This window comes from Convolutriloba macropyga, chromosome 2, assembly GCF_964194025.1.
Source record: "Convolutriloba macropyga chromosome 2, txConMacr16.3, whole genome shotgun sequence".
In the NCBI taxonomy this organism is placed as follows: Eukaryota; Metazoa; Xenacoelomorpha; order Acoela; family Convolutidae; genus Convolutriloba; species Convolutriloba macropyga.
Genome location: NC_134469.1, coordinates 50,509,267 through 50,537,141, shown reverse-complemented (window position 1 = coordinate 50,537,141; position 27,875 = coordinate 50,509,267). Strand labels below are relative to the sequence as shown.

Below are 27,875 nucleotides of genomic sequence, written 5' to 3'. Positions count from 1 at the left end.
TTACAGTTTTGGTAATGTTTTGTCACTTTCAATTTTTTCGAGCTCAAGTGGTCAATATTTTTTTTTGACTTGGTGTTGTGTTTATGCTTGAACTTAAACATTGCAGTTTTTTGGTTTACAGTTTTTACAACAGAAGCTCTAGCGGAGCTTGGTATTCAAGTTACCCTGGCTTTCAACAGGCTGGTCTTTAAATTATGTAGAATTTGAATGCTATTATTTCTGTGTTCTTCTGAATTTGAGATTCTATTTTGCTCGGCATTGTTCAATTGGTCTGCGGGTCAGGTACAGAAGTATTTATGTATCATTCGATTCTTTGGATTGTATTTCAAGACTTGTCCTGTCTTAATTTTTGTTTCGTCGTCTGACTTTTCGTTTTACATTTCACACGGCAAAGCTGAAAATGTCCAATTTTAGAATTACTTCTTCCTCTCATTAAAGGTTTTGCGCACGTGACGTCATTTCGCAATCTTTTTAGCAAAAGTATTTAGGTCATTTGAGTGATTAGGTTGTGATCAAACGTGACTTACCTCACTCAATAAATTGACTTTTGCATTTTATTACTTAGGTTTAATTTGATGTAGTTTAAGGTCGAAGGACTCAATTTGTAATACAGGACCCTATTGAAAAGGCTTCTGCGGAGTGAATCTTGGTATACCTTATTAATTTATCGCTGAATTTTTGTACGTAGCTTTTAGACCGGCGTCGATAACTTTTTCAGCTTAATCTTTTTCTGTATTATAGGACACACAAGACAACTTTGCAGCTATTTCGGCAATCTGCCGGCTATACTTGTACAGTTCCAGCAAATAAATTGTAGTGGGTCGCGCTTTTTTGTAAAATCTGTCCACAAGTTTGCTGATTTTTGAATTCACTCTGTATAAAAATTAAAAACTATATGCGTGGTCAAAGTGGTAGCTTTTTGTATTGTAACAACTTTCGGTCTAACAAAAGCTGATGCTTGGAGGTTTTTCAATGGAGGTCTGATTTTTCTATTTAGATCCAGTTGAAAGGAACAACGAAGATAATGATGCAACAATTAAGAATCCAGATAGCAGCTGGAGTGCTAGTAATGGGCGTGCGGTGGTCGCATCTTCGACGTGTAATTCCAATGCTGGAGGTGCCAAAATGATCAGGTCTAACTCTGTTAATCATGAGCTTCAGGGCCAAGCGAGACTGGGTGAACGCGGCAACAATGCAGCTACTATTCTGAAGGCATCAACTGACCGACTACAAGAAGTGATCATTCAAGGTAGCATGCTTACAACTGTTGATCTTTTGAATTCTATCCTGTTTAACAGCCGCATTAGCTTCTCAGCCGGCTATTATAGCGCTCTTAAATTTTTTTACAATTCAAAGAATTTGAATTGTATTGGGGTGCTGTCTTTTTTTACGACTCGAAGAGGAGTATTGGTTCTTTTTTTTAACCGGAAGTACTATACGTTCAGACGGCGTTTTGACCTAAAAGCGAAAGAGCAAAATTGCTGTGTGAACTAATTTTTTCTGAGCGAGAGAATTTTTTTGATCATGCGATTCCCTAAGTAACTGACTTTTGACTTTGAGTGGTGTTTTTTGACAGAATGCCGCATATAGTTAACTGTTTTTAGCCGTTTTTCCGTCCAATTGGACCAATTTTCTGCTTATATTTTAAGGTTTTTGTAGAAAGTTTTTAAAAGAAGCTGTATTAATATGTGAACCTCTGAAATTGATTCCATAGTGTTTTTGAGAGGCTGAAATGCGTCTAAAATTCTAAATGGGTATATATTTCCCAATTTTAAAATTCGTTTTTGGCTTTTTTTAAATTAGTTTCATTGAATTTGGATCGTAAAGCATTTTTTTTTTCAAAAATTAGTGCATATGGCAATTGAACTTTGATATTTCATGCTTTTAATGCATCTCTATAACGTGAAGTATTTTTGTTTTCTAGAATTGTACACATGCTTGCCCTATTTTGTCCGATTTTTGTCACCGATTTTCGTTTTTTTTTTAAATTAAATTACTAGAAAAAGTCATTGGTCAGGGATCCTAATTTTCTTCTAAGAATAACTGAGTGATTTTTTGGCGTTCAGTATTTGAAATTCTGCAACTTTTTTCATAAGTGCAATTTTGAAATTGCATAATTACGTTTTTTTGCGAAATAATTCAATATTTCCAGTCTGTGAACTGAGTTTTAACATTTGCATCTATACAGTAGGTTATCTTTATGCTAAATGGAGAATTGTAATTGTTTGTCTACTTCATTTTTTTCAATTTGATTTTTAACTTTCAAAAATTACGGTACAAGTTTTTTTTTCTTGTTCTGTTTCTGTCCTTATTCTCCGTTTTTTAGATAATGCATCAGCTTATCATTTCCCTGAGACCTATTGCTCCTATCAGCTCTGCTTCTATCAGTTGTTAAAATAATGATTTTAGCCTTTTTCTTAGAATTTTTTTTGCAATTGATTTTATTTGACCTAGTTCTGCAGTGAGAATTTGCTTGAGTGCCCTTTAAACTTTTGGACTGATAATTACTTTCTACAAATTGTACTGGGGTCTTAGTTTTGATATTAAACGTTGTTTGCCTGTATATACTGTTTCTTTGTCTTTTTATTGATTAATTTGCAATTTTGTCAACTAATTTGCTGATTTTCAACTCTTTGCGATTTTTGGCTCTTATTGTTTTATTGAGTCTATTAGTAATTGAATTAAAGCCTCTTGACTGTAGGATGTTTTAAGTACAACGGAATCACGTTTCTTTTGCTACAAAGTGGTCTCCTTCTATGCAATTTGATAAAACAAAATTGAGAATTTTTGAAAATTTTCTTTTCTTTAAGAATTGAGATGTTTGTGAGCTCATGAAGGCTTAGTTGACATTTTGTTGTTGGGCAAATAGTTTTTATCGCATGAAACAATGTTTTTCGTTTGTATATATACTTGCGCTACATGAAAAATTGAATCTTCCTAAGTTTTTATGTTAATTTATTTCGCCAAAACTTTCGTTGTTTGACTTGAGATTTTTGTTCTCTGCATTGAGGCGTTCTACATAGAGACATTAGTTATTTGTTAATCAGTTCTTTGGTTGGATTCGACTTCGTGTCGTTTCCGGAATTCTTCCGGCTTTGTTTTTTAAGATCTCTTTGCCTATTTTTATGATTTTCGAAGTCAAATTGGAGTATTGATTTTGTCACGCCGAAACAGGAAGTGGAGCGAAAAAGCGAGCGCTTTTGCGGCGTGAAATTTTTCGCTCTAATTTTAAAGTAGAGTGAGAAAACGGGGTTTGAACAAAAATTGGCTTTCTCGCTAGTGCTTTTTTGTTCACATGCGGAATTTCACTTTTTTTACTGTTCTGATATTTTGGATCGAATTTTCTTGTAATTTTCTTTCCCAATCGATCCATAGTTCATTCTAGGCCTAGTTTTGTTTTGTTTCAACCAAATGTTCATTTCTCTCTGGTGGTTTTTTTGTTCACATGCGGCATTTTGACATGATTTTTACTGTTTCGTTTTTGCATAGGATTTTTTTCGAAATTGTTTTCCCAATCATTTCATAGTTTATTTTGGACTTAGTTTTTTGTTTGAGTCAAATTTCCATTTCTTGCTCGTGTTTTTCACATGCGGCATTCTGACATTGCTTTTCTGTTTTTTTTTAAATTGTTTTGATCTGAATTTTTAGAAATGGTTTTCCCAATTCACTCATAGTCCGTTCTAGGTCTACTTTTTTGATTAGTCAATGTAACTTCTTTGAATTGTACGTCAGGACTTGTCCTGCTATGTTTTTTTGCTTCGTCGAATTGAAATTATTCGCTTCACCTTAATTCACAACTTGTTCAACGTTTTGCTTGAAATCTTTTTGCCGTCTCTAGGCTAGTTTAACTCTTCTCTCATTCTGCTAAATGTGTTTTTAGACAGCAGTTGCTCAGCAAAGCAATTCAAAATGAACAGAGGCAGTATCAGAAAACGAAATCAGAAATAGAAACGGGATAAACCCATGAAGCCCAATTTTAGATGCCCGTTACTCAAACTTTGTTCTTAGTTACCATCTCTAATATTTATTGGTATTGATACTAGCCCCTGTGTGGTCTCACTAAGAAACAGAAGTATGTTCAGCTCGAAAATAACATCAAAATAGTTCGCACTTAGAAATTGTTCGTACAAAATTTGTTATGGGAACCAAGGGCGGTTATTTTCGGGCAATCTGCTGGGTTTGTTTTCTTCTGATGCTCGTTTCAGTTTATTTGTCTTCTATCACCTTAGACTCCGCAAGAGAAATTGAACTATCACAAGAAGTTAATTAAAAGCTATAAAAAATTTATTAATTGTAAGTATGAAAGAATTATATAGCGGCTCTTAGGATTTTATAACGACAAACTACGAGCTTTCAACCGATCTGCTGTTAACAATTTTATTAACCTAGCAAAGTCTTCAAAATATTTCAAAAAAACTTACGAAGTCCATTTTCATAAGTAACAATGTAAATCGAATTCCCATTTCCATTTGTTCGCATAGTATGACTTTGAGCATTAATGTTTTTGATTTGGTTCGTATTGGTAACAATATTGTTATTTAATGATCAAATTTATCTACAGTTTCAGATACTCTTATTGAATTTGATTGGTGTAAAATTAACAGTTAATTAATAGCCGCACAGCGATAGCTGGGGCTATTATTGGCCTTCTCTTGGTTTTTTTACAATTCAAAGAATTTGAATTGTATTGGGGCGCTGTCTTTTTTTTTAAGATCTGTTCACACATTTTCATGATTTTTGAAGTCAAATTGGAATAGTGATTTTGGTCACGCCGACTCAGGAAATGGAGCGAAAAAGCGAGTGGTTTTGCGGCGTGAATTTTTTTCGCCCTAATTTTAAAGTAGAGTGAGAAAACGGTGTTTGAACAAAAATTCGGTTTCTCGGTAGTTGTTTTTTGTTCACATGCGGCAATTTCACTCTGATTTTTACTGTTTTTTCGATTTTTTGGATCGGTTTTTTTCTAAATGGTTTTCCCAATCCATTCACAGCTCATTCTAGGCCTAATTTTTTGTTTGAATTAAAATTTAAATTCTCGCTAGTGGTTCTTTGTTCACATGCGGCATTTTGACATTGATTTTCTGTTTTTTTTCTTATTTTTTTGATCTGATTTTTTTTAAAATGGTTTTCTCAATTCACTCATAGTCCGTTTTAAGTCTAGATTTTCTGTTTTGTCAATGGAAATTCTTTGAATTGTACGTCAGGACTTGTCCTGCTATGTTTTTTTACTTCGTCGAATAAAGAAATGTTTCGCTTTACCTCATTTTGCCGCTTTTTCAACATTTTGCGTGATATCTTTTTGACTTCTCTAGGCTAGTTTCTCTCTTCTCTCATTCTGCTAAATGTGATTTTGAACATCAGTTGCTAAGCAAAGCAATTCAAAATGAACAGAGTCGGTATAAAAAATTGAAGTCAGAAATAGAAACGGGATAAACCCATAAAGCCCAATTTTAGATGCCCGCTATTTGAACGTCGTTCCTATAAGTCTTAGTTACCACCTCTAATGCTTATTGGTGTTGATAGTAGCCCCTGTAGCCTCTCTCTAAGAAACAGAAGTATGTTCAACTACTCAAATGCCATCAAAACAAATCGGACTTAAAAAATATTTTTGTACAAAAATCTTTTTTTTTTCGATATATTCTATTCGTTCAATCCCAATCATGCTTATTGGAATCAACGGCGGCTATTTTCCGGCAATCTGCCGGGTATGTTTTATAGACTTTTACAAATTAAAATTTCTCAATATTGGTGCCCCAATTAGAACGCAAAGTGAGTTGAAGTGATACAAACACTGCTTTCTATGGTCTTGCAAGGTAGTTTTGATTATGCATGAGCCAGAAAACTGGATTTAAGAACCCGAGGACAGAGCAAAAAAATTTAAGGTAATTTCAGGTAATTAATAGCCGCGTCCTCAATTCCAGGCGGCTATTATAGCGCTCCTAATTTTTTTTACATTTCAAAGAATTTGAATTGTATTGGGGCGCTGTCTTTTTTTAAGATCTGTTCACTTTTTTTCATGATTTTTGAAGTCAAATTGGAGTAGTGATTTTGGAAGTGGAGTGAAAAAGCGAGTGGTTTTGCGGCGTGAAATTTTTTTGCTCTTAAATTAGAGTGAGAAAACGGTGTTTGGACAAAAATTCGCTTTTTCGCTAGTGGTTTTTTGTTCACATGCAGCAATTTAACTTTCAATTTAACTTTGATTTTTTCAGTTTTTTCGATTTTTTTGGATCGGATTTCTTTCTAAATGGTTTTCCCAATCCATTCATAGTCCGTTCGTGGTCTATTTTTCTGCTTAGTCAAAGAAAATTCTTTGAATTGTACGTCCTGCTATGTTTTTTTATTTCGTCGTCATGATTTTGGTTACGACCATATGACGTCACAACCACTTTTTGTTCACTCGTTCATGCAATTTCAACTGAATTGCATGTGTGACGTCATTTTTCGCTCTTAGTGGAGCGAGTTTTTTTTGTTCATGCGCGTGATTAAATTTTTGGTCACGCTTGACTTACCTCACTCTCAAAAATGACTTCCTCACTTTGAAATTGACTTTTGTTTACTTTAATTCACAGAGATCCAAAGTGGTCTCCTTCTATGCAATTTGATAAAACAAAATTGAGAATTTTTGAAAATTTTCTTTTTTCCTGTTTTTTAAGAATTGAGATGTTTGTGAGCTCATGAAGGCTTAGTTGACATTTTGTTGTTGGGCAAATAGTTTTTATCGCATGAAACAACGTTTTTCGTTTGTGTATATACTTGTGCTACATGAAAAATAAATTGAATTTTCCTAAATTTTTATGTTAATTTATTTCGCCAAAACTTTCGTTGTTTGACTTGAGATTTTTGTTCTCTGCATTGAGGCGTTCTACATTGAGACATTAGTTATTTGTTAATCAGTTGTTTGGTTGGATTCGACTTCGTGTCGTTTCCGGAATTCCGGCTTTGTTTTTTAAGATCTCTTTGCCTATTTTTATGATTTTCGAAGTCAAATTGGAGTATTGATTTTGTCACGCCGAAACAGGAAGTGGAGCGAAAAAGCGAGCGGTTTTGCGGCGTGAAATTTTTCGCTCTAATTTTAAAGTAGAGTGAGAAAACGGGGTTTGAACAAAAATTGGCTTTCTCGCTAGTGCTTTTTTGTTCACATGCGGAATTTCACTTTTTTTACTGTTCTGATTTTTTGGATCGAATTTTCTTGTAATTTTCTTTCCCAATCGATCCATAGTTCATTCTAGGCCTAGTTTTGTTTTGTTTCAACCAAATGTTCATTTCTCTCTGGTGGTTTTTTTGTTCTCATGCGGCATTTTGACATGATTTTTACTGTTTCGTTTTTGCATAGGATTTTTTTCGAAATTGTTTTCCCAATCATTTCATAGTTTATTTTGGACTTAGTTTTTTGTTTGAATCAAATTTCCATTTCTTGCTCGTGTTTTTCACATGCGGCATTCTGACATTGCTTTTCTGTTTTTTTTAAATTGTTTTGATCTGAATTTTTAGAAATGGTTTTCCCAATTCACTCATAGTCCGTTCTAGGTCTACTTTTTTGATTAGTCAATGTAACTTCTTTGAATTGTACGTCAGGACTTGTCCTGCTATGTTTTTTTTTGCTTCGTCGAATTAAAATTTTTCGCTTCACCTTAATTCACAACTTGTTTAACGTTTTGCTTGAAATCTTTTTGCCGTCTCTAGGCTAGTTTAACTCTTCTCTCATTCTGCTAGATGTGTTTTTAGACAGCAGTGGCTCAGCAATGCAATTCAAAATGAACAGAGGCAGTATCAGAAAACGAAATCAGAAATAGAAACGGGATAAACCCATGAAGCCCAATTTTAGATGCCCGTTACTCAAACTTTGTTCTTAGTTACCATCTCTAATACTTATTGGTATTGATACTAGCCCCTGTGTGGTCTCACTAAGAAACAGGAGTATGTTCAGCTCGAAAATAACATCAAAATAGTTCGCACTTAGAAATTGTTTGTACAAAATTTGTTATGGGAACCAAGGGCGGTTATTTTCGGGCAATCTGCTGGGTTTGTTTTCTTCTGATGCTCGTTTCAATTTATTTGTCTTCTATCACCTTAGACTCCGCAAGAGAAATTGAACTATCACAAGAAGTTAATTAAAATCTATAAAAAAATTATTAATTGTAAGTATGAAAGAATTATATAGCGGCTCTTAGGATTTTATAACGACAAACTACGAGCTTTCAACCGATCTGCTGTTAACAATTTTATTAACCTAGCAAAGTCCTCAGAATATTTCAAAAAAACTTACGAAGTCCATTTTCATAAGTAACAGTGTAAATCGAATTCCCATTTCCATTTGTTCGCATAGTATGACTTTGAGCATTAATGTTTTTGATTTGGTTCGTATTGGTAACAATATTGTTAATTAATGACCAAATTTATCTACAGTTTCAGATACTCTTATTGAATTTGATTGGTGTAAAATTAACAGTTAATTAATAGCCGCACAGCGATAGCTGGGGCTATTATTGGCCTTCTCTTGGTTTTTTTACAATTCAAAGAATTTGAATTGTATTGGGGCGCTGTCTTTTTTTTTAAGATCTGTTCACACATTTTCATGATTTTTGAAGTCAAATTGGAATAGTGATTTTGGTCACGCCGACTCAGGAAATGGAGCGAAAAAGCGAGTGGTTTTGCGGCGTGAATTTTCGCCCTAATTTTAAAGTAGAGTAAGAAAACGGTGTTTGAACAAAAATTCGGTTTCTCGGTAGTGGTTTTTTAATCACATGCGGCAATTTCACTCTGATTTTTACTGTTTTTTCGATTTTTTGGATCGGTTTTTTTCTAAATGGTTTTCCCAATCCATTCACAGCTCATTCTAGGCCTAATTTTTTGTTTGAATTAAATTTTAAATTCTCGCTAGTGGTTCTTTGTTCACATGCGGCATTTTGACATTGATTTTCTGTTTTTTTTTCTAATTTTTTTGATCTGATTTTTAAAATGGTTTTCTCAATTCACTCATAGTCCATTTTTAGTCTAGTTTTTCTGTTTGGTCAATGGAAATTCTTTGAATTGTACGTCAGGACTTGTCCTGCTATGTATTTTTTACTTCGTCGAATAAAAAAATGTTTCGCTTTACCTCATTTTGCCGCTTTTTCAACATTTTGCGTGATATCTTTTTGACTTCTCTAGGCTAGTTTCTCTCTTCTCTCATTCTGCTAAAAGTGATTTTGAACATCAGTTGCTTAGCAAAGCAATTCAAAATGAACAGAGTCAGTATAAAAATTGAAGTCAGAAATAGAAACGGGATAAACCCATAAAGCCCTATTTTAGATGCCCGCTATTTGAGCGTCGTTCCTATAAATATTAGTTACCATCTCTAATGCTCATTGGTAGTGGTAGTAGCCCCTGTAGCCTCTCTCTAAGAAACAGAAGTATGTTCAACTACGAGATGCCATCAAAATAAATCGGACTTAAAAAATGTTTTTGTACAAAAATCTTTTTTTTTTTCAATATCTTCTGTTCTTTCAATCCCAATCGTGCTTATTGGAATCAACGGCGGCTATTTTCCGGCAATCTGCCGGGTATGTTTTATAGACTTTTACAAATTAAAATTTCTCAATATTGGTGCCCCAATTAGAACGCAAAGTGAGTTGAAGTGATACAAACACTGCTTTCTATGGTCTTGCAAGGTAGTTTTGATTATGCATGAGCCAGAAAACTGGATTCAAGAACCCGAGGACAGAGCAAAAAAATTTAAGGTAATTTCAGGTAATTAATAGCCGCGTCCTCAATTCCAGGCGGCTATTATAGCGCTCCTAATTTTTTTTACATTTCAAAGAATTTGAATTGTATTGGGGCGCTGTCTTTTTTTAAGATCTGTTCACACTTTTTCATGATTTTTGAAGTCAAATTGGAGTAGTGATTTTGGAAGTGGAGTGAAAAAGCGAGTGGTTTTGCGGCGTGAAATTCTTTTGCTCTTAAATTAAATTAGAGTGAGAAAACGGTGTTTGGACAAAAATTCGCTTTCTCGCTAGTGGTTTTTTGTTCACATGCGGCAATTTAACTTTGATTTTTTCAGTTTTTTCGATTTTTTTGGATCGGATTTCTTTCTAAATGGTTTTCCCAATCCATTCATAGTCCGTTCGTGGTCTATTTTTCTGTTTAGTCAAAGAAAATTCTTTGAATTGTACGTCAGGACTTGTCCTGCTATGTTTTTTTATTTCGTCGTCATGATTTTTGTTACGACCATATGACGTCACAACCACTTTTTGTTCATTCGTTCATGCAATTTCAACTGAATTGCATGTGTGACGTCATTTTTCGCTCTTAGTGGAGCGAGTTTTTTTGTTCATGTGCGTGATTAAATTCTTGGTCACGCTTGACTTACCTCACTCTCAAAAATGACTTCCTCACTTTGAAATTGACTTTTGTTTACTTTAATTCAAAGAGATAAAGTCAAATGGGTGTGTGTCACTCTAAATGAAGGTTATTTGAGATCAGCTAATAGAGGCAGCAATAACCTATACAGATTTTTAATCAAAATATAACAGATCAGCCTTCAATGAAAAGACGAATTTTTTTGGTTTGTCTTTTTTACTGTTTTTTCTAGACTGCCGATCTACGAATCTATTTTCTGGCAATCTGCCAGCTATGTTTGTTATTAAAATGCACTTCCGGGTTGATGGACATTGTAGAAGAAGAAATACCAAGCCAACTGAATATTAAAATTTAAATGACCTGCTATCTGAACCGGCTAAGGATTTTAAATGGTCAGCTATCTTCTCTACCGTTGTTTTTCGCTCCTACCCCTCCCAAACCCCCCTACCTACCTACCTCCCACATCTCCCCTGCCTACCTACTCCTCTCCCCTAACTACCTACCTGACCCCTCCTCCCGGGAGACCTACCTACCTCTGCCTACACTTGCCACAACACCCTCCCCACTTAACTTACCATCCCACATGCCTCACCTCCTACCTACATCCCTCAACTACCCCCCCCCCCACTTACCTACCCACATTAATAACTAAGAATTGTGTCAATTTGTCAATTTTTTTGAGTTATTGATTCTTAATAGCCGCAAAGCGATAGCGGCTATTATTGGAGACATCATGGTTTTTTTTTACAATTCAAAGAATTTGAATTGTATTTGGGCGCTGTGTATTTTTAAGATGTGTTCACTTATTTTTTCAATGACTTCGAGATAAACAGGTAAAGTCCAGCGGGCATTAAGTTTCATTAGAGGCCCAAAGTGGGCTTTAGTAATCCTTCAAATGCTTAAAGTGGTGCAGCTGCTGGGATGGCCCTAATTTAAGGTTAGAAGGTAATTTTTAGGAGTTTTTGAGCTCAAAAGGGTACAATTTTTCATGTTTTTTGTGATTTTTTTTGAGGCTTTTTGTTTGATTTGTCTTAAGTTGAAGTTTTTTAAAGTTGATGAAGGCTTTTTGCGAGACAAAATTACTTGTTACGACCACTTTATGAGCTATGTGTTTGTTAATAGCCGCACAGCGATAGCTGGGGCTATTATTGGCCTTCTCTTGTTTTTTTTATTTCGTCGTCATGATTTTTGTTACGACCATATGACGTCTTAGCCACTTTTTCTTCATTTGTTCATGCAATTTCAACTGAATTGCATGTGTGACGTCATTTTTTGCTCCTAGTGGAGCGAGTTTTTTTGTTCATGCGCATGATTAAATTTTTGGTCACACTTGACTTACCTCACTCTCAAAAATGACTTCCTCACTTTGAAATTGACTTTTTTTACTTTAATTCAAAGAGATAAGGTCAAATGGGTGTGTGTCACTCTAAATGAAGGTTATTTGAGATCAGCTGATAGAGGCAGCAATAACTTATACAGATTTTTAATCAAAATGTAACAGAACAGCCTTCAATGAAAAGACGAATTTTTTGGTCTTTCTTTTTTACTGTTTTTTTAGACTGCCGATCTACGAAACTATTGCGGCTATTTTCTGGCAATCTGCCACCTATGTTTATGTTTTGGCACTACAAACACAAACACGCAAAATGATACTAATTTTTGCAATTTTTTTCAAGTTTGAAAATGTTTGTCATTTTTTGGGTTTTTTTTCCAGCTTCAGGGGCTAGGGAATCCCCTTTAAGGTTTGATAATAGCGCACTGCATAGTTTCTAGTTACAATGGACTGGTTTTCAACTTTTTAATGTCTAGAATCTTAGCATTTTTTGATGAAATCTGCAATTTTTTAAGGTCTCCTTTAGTTTTTGTCAATTTTTGATGTTCGTCCATTCTAAAGAAAACCTATTCCACGGTCTGATGAAAAGTTACTGCCTGGTTTCAATGGATTTCTTTTCAACAATTTAACCTTTCAATTTTTATCAAATTCTTTGAAAAAAAATTGCAATTTCAAGTTTTTTCAAAACGTTTGTCTTTTATTCAGGTTTTGAAATTTCTAAAAATCATTGCCTATCGATATTTGTGCCAATGAATTTTTTAAGGCTTGGAATTGAGTTACTAGACAGCCTCTAGAGACACAGAAATGGTTCTGAAGATATTATCACAATTCTCAGCAACATTTTATTAAAATTTGCCGTTGATTTCATTTTTTTTGGTTAATTTTTCGGTCGTTTTCGAGTTAAGCGATCATCAAGGGACAATGAACTTTTTTCAGGTTTTGAAGGCATAATACTAGACCGATTTCAGAAAAATTGGCGTTTAACATATTTTGGAATTAAATATTTTAAAGGGATCAAATTTTGTCTTTGGGGTAAAAGCTCAAGAGTTTCTTGATGATTTTGGTTGTGTCTTGGCTGGTATTGTTCAATTGATCTGCTGTTCAGGTAGAGTACTTCTAAGTTTTTCATTCATTTTTCTGAATTCTATTCCAAGACTTGTCCTGCTGTGTTTTTTAATTCATCGTCTCCATCGATGATTCTTACAACCTGACTTCTTGGATTTGATTTTTTCAATAACTTCAGTGACTTCTACTGCTTTGCAGTTAAAATTTGTGTGTGTGTGCGTGGCATTATTTTCGCTTTTAGGTCAATTGCGTGACTTACCTCACTAAAAAAATGACTTCTGAACTCACTTTTGGAACTTTAAACTTCTTGAACATTTTTTAAGTTAAAGATCAATAGTGTGCATCTAAGTAGTGTCAAACTTATATGATTTTTAACCTAATTCCTGATTATTAGTCTTGAATTTTTGATTTCGAATATCAATTTTGAAAAATCTCTTATGGCCTTTTCCTTATAGACTGAATGTATCATAAAATTGACAGTCAGACTATTGGTCTATTAGGACTGGTGGTCGATCTGTCTATCTTATTTCTTAAATCGTTCCAATTCGTTGAAGGCCACAAACCTCTATCGCGGCTGTTTTCCGGCAATCTGCCGGCTGTGTTTTTTATTTCTTTGATATTTCCGAATTAGGTAAAATTTAGTCTGAGTTGACTCTTCGAGTTGTTTCTCGTATTCCACCGCCCTTGTTTTCACAAATTTTCCGATGACTGATCTTTCAAAACGGGATAAACAGGTAGCTGCTGGTAGGCATTAAGTTTTATTAGAGGCCGTTCGTTGGCTTCAGCAGTCCTTCAAGTGCTTAGCGGCTTCGAGTGGTGCAGTTGCTGGTAAGGCCTTAATTCAAGCTTAGTCATTTTTAGCAGTTTTTGAGCCCAACATGGTGCAAGTTTTTTTTCCAATTTTTGAGGTTTTTTGTCTGATAGTCTTAAATTGACGTTTTTCAAAGTTGATAATGATCTCATGCAAGGCTTAATTACTTCTTATGACCATTTTATATTCTATATTTTTTGGTACTGCAAACATAAGCACGCTAAATGATTTTAATATTTGCTATTATTTTGAAAATTTTTTGCTTTTGAGTTTTTCTAGCCTCAAGGGCCAGGGAACCTTTTTAGGGTTAGAAAATAATGTATGATAATGAATAGTGCTAGTTGCAATGGAATGTTTTTCAACATTTTAATTCCACGAATTTTTTATAATTTGAAGTTTTTGTCGAGTTTTCTAAAAGTTACTATTGTTTTCTGACTTTATCTCTATTGGTTGTTGAAACATTTGGGCCTGAAGTTCGATAGTTTGCAGTGACATTGAAATGTATCTGAAGATAGTAACATGACCAATTTTAGCAACATTTTAATAAGGTATGTAATTGTTTTCAATTTTATTTTAAAAATTTTTGCCATTTTCTGAGTTTATTGACCTTTAAAGGCCATGTCTAAGCCGTCTTGTAGGTCTATTACTGGAGAGATTCGTGAGACAGAACATTGGTTTTGAACCTAGCAATATTGTGACTTTATAAACTTTCAATAAATTTTTAAGTTTTCAATTATAAAGTATTTGTCAGTTTTCTCGTTTTTCCATCTTGCAAGTGGCCAACCAACCACTTTCAAGGCTTTTGCGTGGGTAATGGGTATATTTAAGTAGATAAAATCTGGCCTTCAGGCTAAAGGCTTCAATAGTTCTGGCAATAATTATTTATTGCTCTGAAAGGAAGTTTAGCAATTATATTACTCCTGTTGGTCTTGTTTATGCGATTTTTTGCTTGACCGAATCTTTGTCTGACCCATTTGACTTTTCGTCCTAAAAAATGGCATAGACAGGTAGCGTACAGGGCGTTAAGTACTCTTGGAGCCCTTGGCTCACGTCTCCAAGTATGCGATTAACAGAAACTGTTTTGGAGACTTATACTTCTGGTGTGAAGGGCGGTTCATAGATGTTGACCCCCACACCCCCGCATCAACCCCCTCACTCACCCCCTCCCTCCGATCCACACCCATGCTCATAGTTCACGTCGTAAGGGCGCCGTGCAGCCAAAGACCCCCTCCGACGGTTGACCCACCCTTCCCGACTGTTGCCCCCGCGCCATCAGCCCCCCCCCCCCCCCGCTGTACTCACCTCACGCCCCCTCAATTAAGCTAAAGCTAGCTTCATTAAACTGTAGCTAGCTACTGACAAAGCCAACTGCTCGGTGGTCGTTTGAGCAATTTGCCTGACTTTAGTCGTGTTATTTTTGCTTAGTTTTTTTTGTTTCTCTACACTTTTTAGACTGTTTTTTGGCTGGAATTGTTCAATTTATCTGCTGTTTTTTAAGGTTTTTACCTTTTTCTTTGGAATTATAATTCAGGACTTGTCCTGCTATGTTCTTCTGTAAGACGTTTTCACGTTTTCTTTTTCCACGACATTTAGCTTTTGAAACGGGATAAACAGGTGAAGCTCAGCTCAACGGGCTTTAGTTGCAATAGAGAACCTCAGCGGGCTTCAGTAGTTCTGAAATTGATTAATATACTGAAACTGCTCTAAAGACTAAATTGAAGGCGAATAAGTGTTTGCTGTTTTTGAGCCCTGAATGCAGCAATTTCTTTTTTTTGTCACTTTTTTTTACTTTGGTTATTTTAAAGGTCGGTCATAGATTATATATGACTAGTATGCTATGCAAATTTTGTTTTTATGCTAATGGTTTTAATTTATGTTAGAAATTTTTGTTTTTATTGTTTATGCCAACTCAACGCCAGAGTTAAAACATTTTTTGCAAATTTTTGTATTTAATTTATGATTCTTTAATTTTATAGGTCAAATAAACCTTTTTAAGGCTTGAAATTGGGTTGATGGTTTTTTAAACAACACAAAAATCATATTGAAGGTCTGGTTATCACAATGATTTGCAACTTTTAATTAAATTTTGCTAATAGGTTAAATGATTTTTTTTTCAATTTTTTGAACATTCTTTTGGCTCGATTTACTTTTAATGACCAATTTAACAAATTTCGGGCCTAAATTTGAGTTAATGGAAAATTTTTAATGACCAGATAAATTTTTGAAGATATAGACACAAATTTCAGCAGTTTTTAAAAAAGATGCTATTTGTCAAGTTTTTGGAAACTTCTGGTTCAATTTCATTTTCTTTTAGCTTAAGGAAGCACCAAAACGTTTATGAGGTTAAAAACTATGGTTATGAATTGATGATAGTATCACAGAAGCTATGTTGAAAATTGTTAAGATTTTTATCTTTTCTCGGTTTGGCTCCTTTACCAACCGAATTTCTATTGTAGCCTGCAGATTGTCAATTTTGTAATCAGTGACCAATCTTGATGATCTTAATCAGTAGCCTATCTCATGTTAACAAGTAGCCTATCTTGCTGCTGGGTTCTGGAATCAATTTTAATATAACAAAATTGTTTTGAGGACAATAACAATACTCGAAAGATTTTTTTATTGAAATTTTGCTTTTACAAAAAAAATTAGTTTGTTTTTTGCTTTTGCTTTCCGTTTGTGTCCGGAAAGATATCTGTGAATTTGCCGTTTTTGTGCTTTTTTGTATAATAATTATCAGTTTTTGTTACTTAAACAACCGTAGTGTCTGTAATACCAATTCTGTTTTGTTAATTCATAATTTCTGTAAAAATTTTTTTGTTTGGCTTGTGTTGTACATTTCTGTTAGTCAAGTGATCAAGGTTTGCATTCACTTCTTTGGATTGTTGTTCAGGACTTGTACTGCTATTTTTTTACTTTGTCAATTATGCGCTCCTGTTTTTCTTACTTTGTCAATTAACATTTTTTTACTTTAGCGAATTTTGCTCTATTTTTCGATATTTTGCGTGAACTTTTTTACTTCCTAAACTTCTCTCTAAGTTCATTCTATTCAAAGTGGTTTAAAGCAGCAGTTGCTCAACAAAACAATCTAAAATGAACAGAGTCAATTTCGATAAACTGATTGAAAATTATAAACGGGATAAAACCTGCAGCCAAGTTTAAGACGCCCGGTTTTTTTTCTAATTAGTCTTGGTTCCGAATTCTAATGTTTGCTGGCATTGATACTCATACTTGCATCTTTTCTCTGAGTATGTTCAATTGCAAAATTCAATCAAAATAGCTCCCAAATTTTAGATCGATTTTTGAAATTTGAACTCGGAGTCATTTACACCCATAAAGCTAAGTGTTGAATTTGTAAGCATTCAAAATATCTCGTTATGCTTTTAGCTAATTATGAAACAAAGAATTAGAATTTTTTGAAAATTGTTTATTGGTTCTGCATTTGAAAATTAGTTCTAATGGTTCCCGAACATAGTCAATATCGAAAAACGAATTCAAAATGAACACGGGATAAATGTTTGCTGCCAAGTTTTAGACTCCCGGTTTTTGATTTTTCTCTTAATAGTCTCGGTTCCGGAGGCTAATGTTCTTTGGTTTTGATACTAATTCTTGTATCATCACTTTATGAAACAGGAGTAGTTCTAGCTACAAAATCCAATCAAAATAGCACGCTTTTAAAATTGATGTCTCTTTTGTTCTTGTTTCTATCCCAATTTGGGCGATGGGAGCCAATGGCGGCTGTTGTCCGGCAACCTGTAGAGTTTGTTTATTTTGTCTTTCAGTTTTTTTAAATGAATATGCTAAATTTAGTTGTAATCACTTGAAAATTGGTTCTAAAAATTTCCGAACAGATTTAATACCAAAAAACGAAATCAAAAATGGTCTAATGTTAATTGGCATTGATGCTAATTTTTGTTTCTACTTTAATGAGCAGGAGTATGTCTAACTTAGGAAGCCAATCAAATTAGCTCTCAAAATTCATAAATATGTTTTCATTACTTGTGTTTCCATTGTTTCTGTTGCTCTCTGAGGTTGCGTTGTTGTTAAAGGAGTTGACATTTTTAATTCATTGTGGTCAAAAGTTCAAAGCGAAGCTACTCAGCGAACAAAACTCAAGGAAAAGCATTGATTTTTGAAAACTGAACTCGAGGCCAGTTACACCGGTAATTGAATTTTTTAAACCGATAATTGAATATTTTCAAAATATTTCGATAACCATTAGACCACTTATGAAACATTGATTTAAAATTACGCTTAACCTGATTTATCGGTTACATCTGAATGATTTTGTTCCGAGTAATAGTTTTGATAAAACTTGGATCTATTATGTGCCCCTTCCCGCTTAGTGGCCATGTAACCTTTCCGCCCTCAGCTGCACGTGCACATGCTATTTTTTACATATTAAGGTGCTATATAACCAAACATAATTTGTAAGAGGAGAGGCATAAAAGACAGGCGAAACATGATTGATCTGCAAAATTTTTAGAGTTTAATAAGTGATCTCACACCATTTGCCATTGATAATAATCCCTGTAGCCCCTCTTTAATGAAGAGGAGTATGTCTAACTACAAATTCGAATCAATATAGCAAGCTTTTAAAATTTTGTCCGACAGATTTTTTCTGTTCGTTTCGATCCCAATTGGTGTCATGGGAATCAATGGTGGCTATAGTCTGGCAACCTGCCGGGTTTCTTTATTTTTGCTCTTAATTTTTTTAAACTGAATGCGCTTGTTTTTGATATAAAAACATTTAAAAATTAGTCGTTATTGTTTCTGAAGGGGCAATGGACAAACTACAATTTTCAATTTTCTGTATAAAATGTTTTTCTCGCATTTGTTTGCTAGAACCAATTAAGCTTTTATTTGCCTACATAAATACAGAAATCGTTAAAGCCATTGTTCAAATATTGTCGTCCGCTGTTAAATAGTGAGTTTCAGAAAATTACTATTTGCATTTTCTTTTGCAATTGATCGCCAGTGGAATTTGTACCAATTTTTTGTTCCTGTTTTCTTTTGTACTATTTAATCCATTTTTGTCTGACCACTTGCGTTTTCTTCAGATCATTCGTTTTCCGTCTGCTCATTTGATTTTTGAGAAACTTTATCCCGATTGACTTTATGATTATTGCGTGATCGATCTTAATTTTTCTAACAGCCGCCCTCATATTCTCAGCCGCCTATTTTAGCAGCCCTATTTGCGACTATTGCGTGATCTTAATTGTTCTAACAACCGCCCTAATTCTCAACCCCGCTGTTCACACATTTTTAATAGCCGCACAGCGATACCTGGGGCTATTATTGGCCTTCTCTTGGTTTTTACAATTCAAAGAATTTGAATTGTATTGGGGCGCTGTCTTTTGTTACGACTCGAAGAGGAGTATTGGAGAAGTCCTTTTTTTAAATCAATTTTATTGGAGTGAATTTTGAAGCGGGAAAAGAAACACTTTGAGAAACACTTGAGAAAAAAATTTGGAGTGATTTTGTTGCTGAACATAATGAAGAGTGGAGCGAAAAGAGAGTGGTTTTTTGTTCATATCGCTGTTTTCTAGAGAGCGCGAAATTGATGTATGAAAAAAAATTCTGTAAGCGAGCGAAATTTTTTGTTAGCGTAAAATTAAAATTCATTTTAAAGCATTTTTAATTTATTTTGGTTAACAGGTTTGACTATGATTTTGTTTAAACTTTAGGATGGTTTCCGTAGTGGTTTGAAGGTTTCTGGAAATTCATGTGAATTTTATGATGATTCGGAGGTTTAAATGTATTTTGATGATTTTCGGGCTAATTTTTACGTTTTTTTGACGATTATATTGTTTTACGTTTTTTTGACGATTATTTTGTTTTACTGGCTCAAATGGGTATTGAAGAAACCCCTTCTGCTTGAGCAAATTTAAGATAACAATTGGTTACAGTTTTGTGGGTACAAATCATTTGTTGAGAAATATGACAAAGAAAAGACGAAAATTGGAATTATTTTTCTAAATTTTTTTTTACAATTTTTATTAATAGCCGCCCTCATCTTCTCAGCCGGCTATTATAGCGCTCCTATTTTTTTTTTACTTCGTCGAATAAAAAAATGTTTCGCTTTACCTCATTTTGCCGCCTTTTCAAAATTTTGCGTGAAATCTTTTTGACTTTTCTAGGCTAGTTTCTCTCTTCTCTCATTCTGCTAAAAGTGATTTTGAACATCAGTTGCTCAGCGAAGCAATTCAAAATGAACAGAGTTAGTACAAAAATGGACGTCAGAAATAGAAACGGGATAAACCCATAAAGCCCAATTTTAGATGCCCGCTATTTGAACGTCGTTCCTATAAGTCTTATTTACCATCTCTAATGCTTATTGTTATTGATAGGAGCCCCTGTAGCCTCTCTCTAAGAAACAGAAGTATGTTCAACTACGAAATGCCATCAAAATAAATCGGACTTAAAAAATGTTTTTGTGCAAAAATCTTTTTTTTTCAATATCTTCTATTATTTCAATCCCAATCATGCTTATTGGTATCAACGGCGGCTATTTTCCGACAATCTGCCGGGTATGTTCTGTTTTTTTTCTGTTTTTAGCCAAATTGCTTAGCCTATTATGACTTGCCTGTTGTTTTGCGAGCATCTCCTATTGGCTGAAGGTAATTTTTCTTTGGATTTATATGATTTTGAAATATAAAAAAAAATTAATAACTTTTTCCAGTTTTTTAGTGAAAGTTGTTTCTAAGAGCTTTTTTTTCATAATTTAGCCTCAAGTTTTTTTTTTTAAAAATTCACATTCACATAAGTGGTTTTAGTAAGTACTAGTTGTTTTCATGAAGTTATTTTGGCAGAGATAGTTTTTTCGGGATCTCAATTAATAACAAAATTTGATCAGATTTTTTTTAATCATATTTCAACAGATTTGATTTTATTGTTTTTACTTTTTTGTTTCATGGTTTTGTTTCAAGATAATCATAAATAAGTGAAGGCACGTTTTGTTTGATTAGTAGTTGGATGGCGTTTAAATGGATTTTCACTTCGAGTCGTTTCCGGAGTTCTTCCGAATCTGTTTTTTTAAGATCTGTTCACACATCTTCATGATTTTTGAAGTCATATTGGAGTGGTGATTTTGGTCACGCCGAAACAGGAAGTGTAGCGAAAAATCGAGTGGTTTCGCGTCGTGAAATTTTTTCTCTCTAATTTTAAAGTATAGTGAGAAAACGGTGTGTGAACAAAAATTCGCTTTCTCGCTAGTGGTTTTTTGTTCACATGCGGCAATTTCACTTTGATTTTTACTGTTTTTTCGATTGTTTGGATCGGATTTATTTCTAAATGATTTTTCAAATCCATTCATAGTTCATTGCAGGTCTAGTTTTTGTTTAGACAAGAAAATTCTTTGAATTGTACGTCAGGACTTGTCCTGCTATGTTTTTTTATTTCGTCGCGAAATTTGTTGTTCATTCCTTCATGCAATTTCAACTGAAGTGCGTGTGTGACTTCACTTTTCGCTCTTAGTGGAGCGAGTTTTTTTGTTCATTCGCGTAATTAAATTTTTGGTCACACTTGACGTACCTCACTCTCAAAAACGACTTCCTCACTTTGAAGTTGACTTTCATTTACTTTAATTCAGAGATAAGGTCAAATGGGTGTGTGTCACTCTAAATGAAGGTTAGTTGAGAGCAGCTATTACATGCAGCAAAAACGTATATAGATTTTTAATCAAAATGTTACATATCAGCCTTCAATGAAAAGACGAATTTTTTTGGTCTGTCTTTACTGTTTTTTTTTCAGACTGCAGATCTACGAAGCTATTGCGGCTATTTTCTGGCAATCTATCAGCTATGATCATGATTTTTGAAGTCAATTTGAAGGGATGATTTTGGTCACGCCGAAACAGGAAGTGGAGCAAAAAGCTATTTTGCGGCGTGATGTATGAACAAAATTCATTTTCTCGTTAGTGGTTTTAAACATTTTGACTTCGGTTTCTTTGATGCAGTTCATTCATTGTCCATTCTAGGTCTAGTTTTTGTTTAGTCTCTGGCAGTTCTTCGAATTGTAGATCACTAATTGTACTGGTGTTTTTTGTTTTGTGGAATAAGAATTTGTTCGCTTTACAGCAAGTCAGATTGCTCAACATTTTCCGTGGATTCTTTTTGATGTCTCGGAGCTAGTTTTATTCTGCGCTTATGTCGTTCAAAGTTCTTTTAAAGAGGAGTTACTCGGCAACGAAAAAATTCTATGATGGGATAATTCGGAATTGGTATAAGCCCATACAGCCCAATTATAGATGCCCGCTGCTTATAAATGGTTCTCATAAGTCTTAGTTACCATCTCTAATGATTATTGGTACTGATATTAGCCCCTTGATCCCCTAATTGAGATACAGGGGAATGTCTGACTACGGAATGACAAAAAAATAATCCACACTTCAAAAATTATGCACTTCAAAAGTTTTTTGTCCTTTTTTTTTAAATCCCAGGCTGGGTTATCAGTATTACAAAAAAATCCAGTCAGTTTCAGGAATCTTTTTAATAGCCGCGTCAGCAATTCCAGGTGGCTATTATTGCGCTCCTAATTTTTTAGAATTCAGAGAATTTGAATTGAATTGAGGCGCTGCGTTTTTTTTAAAGATGTGTTCACACATTTTTTCAATGACTTCGATCTTTCAAAACGGGATAAACAGTTAAAGCCTGCTGGAATTAAGTTTCATTAGAGGCCCAAAGTGGGGGGTTAGTAGTCTTTCAAGTGCTTAGAATGGCGCAGCTGCTGGGATGGCCTTAATTTAAGGTTAAAAGGTCAGTTTTATGTGTTTTTGGGCTCAAAATGGTGCAATTTTTCGTGTTTTGGGATTTTTTTGAATTTTTAGTTTTAATAGTCTTAGGTTGAAGTTTTAAAATCGATAAAGCGCTTTTGCACGACAAATAACGTTACGTGTTTTGGCCATTTATTCGAGCTATATGTGTTGGTACTACAAACACAAACACGCAAAATGATACTAATTTTTGCGATTTTTTTGAAGTATTATGAAATTTTTTGAGATTTTTCAGCTTCAGGGGTCAGGGAATCTCCTTTAAGGTTTGATAATAGGATACTGCGTAGTTTCTAGTAACAATGGAATGGTTTTCAACATTGTAATGTTACGAATTTTAGCTTTAGTTTTTGGATAAAATCTGCAATTTTTTTAAGGTTTCCTTGAAGTCTTTGAAATTTATCCGTTCTCACAGTTTATTCAGTTTTTCTTGCCTCAGTAGCCAGGTAACCTCAATCAGGGTTTTGATAGTATGTTAATAAAAAGTTAATAGGGGGCAATTGAAAGGTTTTCAACTTTTTAATAGAACGAATTTCTGTTTTTTGAAATTTAAAGTTTCTTAAAAATTATTGCCTATCGATCTTTTGGCCAATGAATTTTTTAAGGCTTGGACTGGGGTAACTGGATAGTCTCTAGAGACATAGAAATAATTTTGAAGATAATAATATCGCAATTTTCAGCAACGTTTCATTAAAGTTTGCTTTTGATTTATTAAAAAAATTTCGGTCATTTCGAGTTAATCGATCGTCAAGGGCCAATGATTTTTTTTCAGGTCTTGCAGATTTAATACTGGACGGATTTCGCAGACAAAAATTGGTTTTCAATTTTTTTATGAAATTTGTTTTCTCGAAGGGATCAATTTTTGCCTTAGGGGTAAAAGCTTCAAGGTTTCAGCAATGAGTACATTTTTGTTAAGTTTGTTTGATTGTTTTGGTTTCTCAACTTTTTGAGATGATTTTGTATGTGTTTTGGTTTGTTTTAGTTAATTGATCTGCTGTTCAGGTAGAGTACTTCTTAGTTTTTCATTCAATTCTTTAAATTGTTTTTCAGTCCTTCTATGTTTTTTTACTTCGTCTAACATAATTTTGTTTCGTCTTAACCTGACTTTTTCAATAACTTCAGCGACTTCTACTGAAGTCATTGAAGTCATTGAAAAATCATCTTCAATGTCTTCTACTGCTTTGCAGTTGAAATTTGTCTTCAGTGTCTTCCACTGCTTTGCAGTTAAAATTTGTCTGCGTGACGTCATTTCTGCTTTAAGGTCGATTGCGTGACTTACCTCGCTCAAAAAATGACTTCTGAACTAAATTATTGAACTTTATTTTATGAAAGTTTACTAATTAAAGATCAATAGTGTGCATCTAAGTAGTGCCAAACTTATATGCCCTAATTCTTGAGTATTAGTCTTGGGTTTTTGATTCCGAAAATCAATTTTAAAATAGCTTTTTTTGTGCTTTTTCCTTATAGACCGTATGTGTATCATAAAAGTGACAGTACGTATCTAACCCATTAAATCTAGTGGTGTACTAAAGGACTTTTGGTCAATCTGCCTATCTTGTTTCTTTAGTTGTTTCAATTCATGGAAGGCCACAAGTGTCTATTGCGGCTATGTTTCAGATGATTTAGTTTCTTGCTCTTCAATATCAAAATTAGGGTTTTATTACATCGGTTTTCTACTTTTTGAAATATAAAACCATACGTCTTTCGGCAAAATGTTCTGCAAGAACATGTGAGTTGTGCGTTAGGCTGATTTAATATTTTGTGCGCATTTTCTTTTTGAATCCTTCCAACTGTTTTAGTTTGCTTCCCCTTTTGAATTTAGAATATCTATTCTGTCGTGTTGCAGATACGAGGGTTGCTGGAAAAAAGAGTGTCGACAAGATGGGAAACGATAATGTCAAAGTAGTTGAAGTCAGAAGAGGGGTCGAATTCAAACAGGGCATAGTACAGTACCCATATCTTCAGAAGTTAGTTTCCATAGCTCATTATGACTTGAACTTTCGAATGTTAATAAGAGGGTATGCCAAGCAATTGGTTAGAAATTCGGCTGTTCAAAAATAGATCAGGTGCTTGTATATTATTGTTGTCTCAACCAGAATTAAGCCATTGTTTTAGACCTTGTAACAGATTACATATGGCAATTTTTTATTGCTCTCCCTGTCGTACTTATTTATGCCATTACGAGATCCCGAAAGGACATTATTAATTGAGCCCAAACAAAGCTTGTAGCAATTATATTAGTCCTGGGGCTAGTACTGTGGTCTTTTTTAATGCAATTTTTTGCTTGACCAATTTTTCGTCTGATCATTTTTGTCCTCAAGAGCGAGATTAACGGGTAAAGTCTGGAGGACATTAAGTGGCTGAGCAGCTCGTAGAACCTTGCGCCTTTTAGTCTCTAAGTATAATATTCACCGAAGCTGTTTCGAAGAGACTATTTCATGATGTGCAGATCTTAAAAGTTTGGCTCCCTTCGGTCACACCGCCCCTCCCCCAAGAGAATGGTTTTAGCTAAATTTCTGTTCGTAAAAAGATAACGTTAAAAGGAGGCTTGATAATTTGATTTTGTGATCAGTCGCTGAACCCAATCTTTGCTGAACAAAGAGAATACTTGGCTCTAAACCCAAAAGGCTCTGAACTCAATCTGCTGAATATCCACTAGAGGATCACAAAAAATGTGGAATTCTAACTTCGCAATCTATGAAAATTTTTCTTTCCTAAATAACATACGGAGTAATTATGTTGGACAGATTTTCAGCAGCTGTTTGACTTGTTAATAGCTCCCATAGCGAGCTCTTAGTTGCGTTCTATTTTAACTCAGAGTTTTGGTTTTCTTCGCGTTTTTTTATTACCGGAAGTACTTTGATTTCAAGGGGTTTTGATCTACAAAAGACAGTGAGTAAAATTGCCGTGGAACTTGTCTCTGCTGAGCGAGCCAAGTTTTTGGTTCACGCACTGCAATGAATGAACGACTTTTTGATTTTATTAATTTTTTGCGACAGAATGGTGCATACGGCTAACTGTTTTTAAAGGTTTATTCGACTATTTCGTTTTTTTTGTTGGTACGATTTTTTAAAAACTTTTAAAAGTTGCTGTAATATCCAACCCTCCGCAATTGATAATGTTGTTTTTGCGAGCGGAGGAAGGCATTTTGTGGGCAAAGTTTATTCGTCAAATCTTATTCGTCAAATCTTATTCGTCAAATTTTATTTGTCGAAGATTTTGCCCTTAAGTCTGGTGTTACGGACAAAATCTTTAAGGGCAAAATTTTATTTGCCTTCCTTAGGTGAGGCAAATAAAAGACATTGAAGGACCAAGAATAATGGTTCTGGCTTCTTTGTTATTTTTTAATAGCCGCCCTCATCTTCTCAGCCGGCTAATATTGCGCTCGTATTTTTTTACAATTCAAAGAATTTGAATTGTATTGGGGCGCTGTCTTTTTTTTTAAGATCTGTTCACACATTTTCATGATTTTGAAGTCAAATTGGAGTACTGATTTTGGTCACGCCGAAACAGGAAGTGGAGCAAAAAAGCGAGTGGTTTTGCGGCGTGAATTTTTTTCGCTCTAAATTTAAAGTAGAGTGAGAAAACGGTGTTTGAACAAAAATTCGCTTTCTCGCTAGTGGTTTTTTGTTCACATGCGGCAATTTCACTTTGATTTTTACTGTTTTTTCGGTTTTTGGATCGGATTTTTTTCTAAATGGTTTTTCCAATCCATTCATAGTCCGTTCTAGGTCTAGTTTTCTGTTTAGTCAATGAAAATTCTTTGAATTGTGCGTCAGGACTTGTCCTGCTATGTTTTTTTACTTTTTCGCTTTTCAATTTTGCCGCTTTTTCGACATTTTGCGTGAAATCTTTTTGACTTCTCTAGGCTAGTTTCTCTCTTCTCTCATTCTGCTAAAAGTGATTTTGAACATCAGTTGCTAAGCAAAGCAATTCAAAATGAACAGAGTCGGTTTAAAAAATTGAAGTCAGAAATAGAAACGGGATAAACCCATAAAGCCCAATTTTAGATGCCCGCTATTTGAACGTCGTTCCTATAAGTCTTAGTTACCATCTCTAATGCTTATTGGTTTTGATAGTAGCCCCTGTAGCCTCTCTCTAAGAAACAGAAGTATGTTCAACTACGAAATGCCATCAAAATAAATCGTACTTAAAAAATATTTGTGTACAAAAAATGTTTCGCTTTACCTCATTTTGCCGCTTTTTCAACATTTTGCGTGATATCTTTTTGACTTCTCTAGGCTAGTTTCTCTCTTCTCTCATTCTGCTAAAAGTGATTTTGAACATCAGTTGCTCATTAAAGCAATTCAAAATGAACAGAGTGAGTATAAAAAATTGAAGTCAGAAGTAGAAACGGGATAAACACATAAAGCCCAGTTTTAGATGCCCGCTATTTGAACGTCGTTCCTATAAGTCTTAGTTACCACCTCTAATGCTTATTGGTGTTGATAGTTGGCCCTGTAGCCTCTCTCTAAGAAACAGAAGTATGTTCAACTACGAAATGCCATCAAAATAAATCGGACTTAAAAAATATTTGTGTACAAAAATCTTTTTTTTCAATATCTTCTATTCTTTCAATCCCAATCATGCTTATTGGAATCAACGCCGGCTATTTTTCGGCAATCTGCCGGGTATGTTTTCATTTGAGGTCGATGTTTCGAGTCTCTTTTGGAATTCTTCCGGCTATGTTTTTTATTTTGCTCTCAAGATTTTTTTACAAACATACAGTGTCGCGCTGACTTCACATCTGCTTTTTTTCCATTCATGCAGTATCAATTAAAGTGGGTGTATGACGTCAATTTTCCTTTTTAGTGGAGCGAATTACTCTTGCATGATTATGCGTTTGGTTACGTGATTATGCGTTTGGTCATAGACTTCCTCACTCTAAAAGAGTCTCTTATTTATTTATTTGAAGATGACGTCTCCAATTGAGTGTATGTCGCTTTTAATCAAAGTAATTTGCGGCCTGCTAGTGGACACAGTTATAAATTTTACAATTTCTTTAATTTAAATTGGATTTTTATTATGTTAAATGTAAATTGCACTTTAGCCCGACAGCGCGCCATTGCTATTCTCTTTCTCATATACGTCAGTAGTTTGCTTAAAATAAAAGTCCAGTTCTCACAGTTCGCTGACGATTTTGCCCTCTCTTTTAGATCACGAGCCCCCAACTTAATAGAAAAGCATCTCCAATCATCACTGAACAGTCTAATTGATTGGTGTGGCTCATTGAAAATCAAAATAAACCTAATTGAAACTCAATGCCTGGTCTTTGAAAACCCCTCAAAGAAAGAATCTTCTCATGAACTCAACATAAAAGGAATATCCATTAAGAAGACCAAATCGATTAACTTTTTAGGAATCACTTTCACTCCACACCTCAAGTGGAAAGAACTTTGCAGAGATTTAGTACGAAGAGCGAACAACAGGCTTTTTTAATTCTGTAAGCTGAGTAACCTAAACGTTCACAAAGAACGTCTAATTTCGGTTTACAAATCATGGATCCGACCCCTATTTCTGTTCTCAAACGCTTACTGGCCTGATCATTTACAGGCCCTTGTCAA

General features: G+C 34.4%; 1 protein-coding gene across 2 annotated transcripts in view; it reads left to right on the top strand.

Moving 5' to 3' along the window:
* The window catches only part of LOC142358741 (ankyrin repeat and SAM domain-containing protein 3-like), a 137,895-nt gene that overhangs the window by 64,479 nt on the left and 45,541 nt on the right, over positions 1–27,875 (top strand). For both annotated transcript variants that reach the window (XM_075410289.1, XM_075410290.1), the window contains exons 6-7: positions 998–1,249; positions 24,158–24,278. In XM_075410289.1, the coding sequence (XP_075266404.1) occupies positions 998–1,249; positions 24,158–24,278 (373 nt within the window). The remainder of the gene's footprint in view (positions 1–997; positions 1,250–24,157; positions 24,279–27,875) is intronic.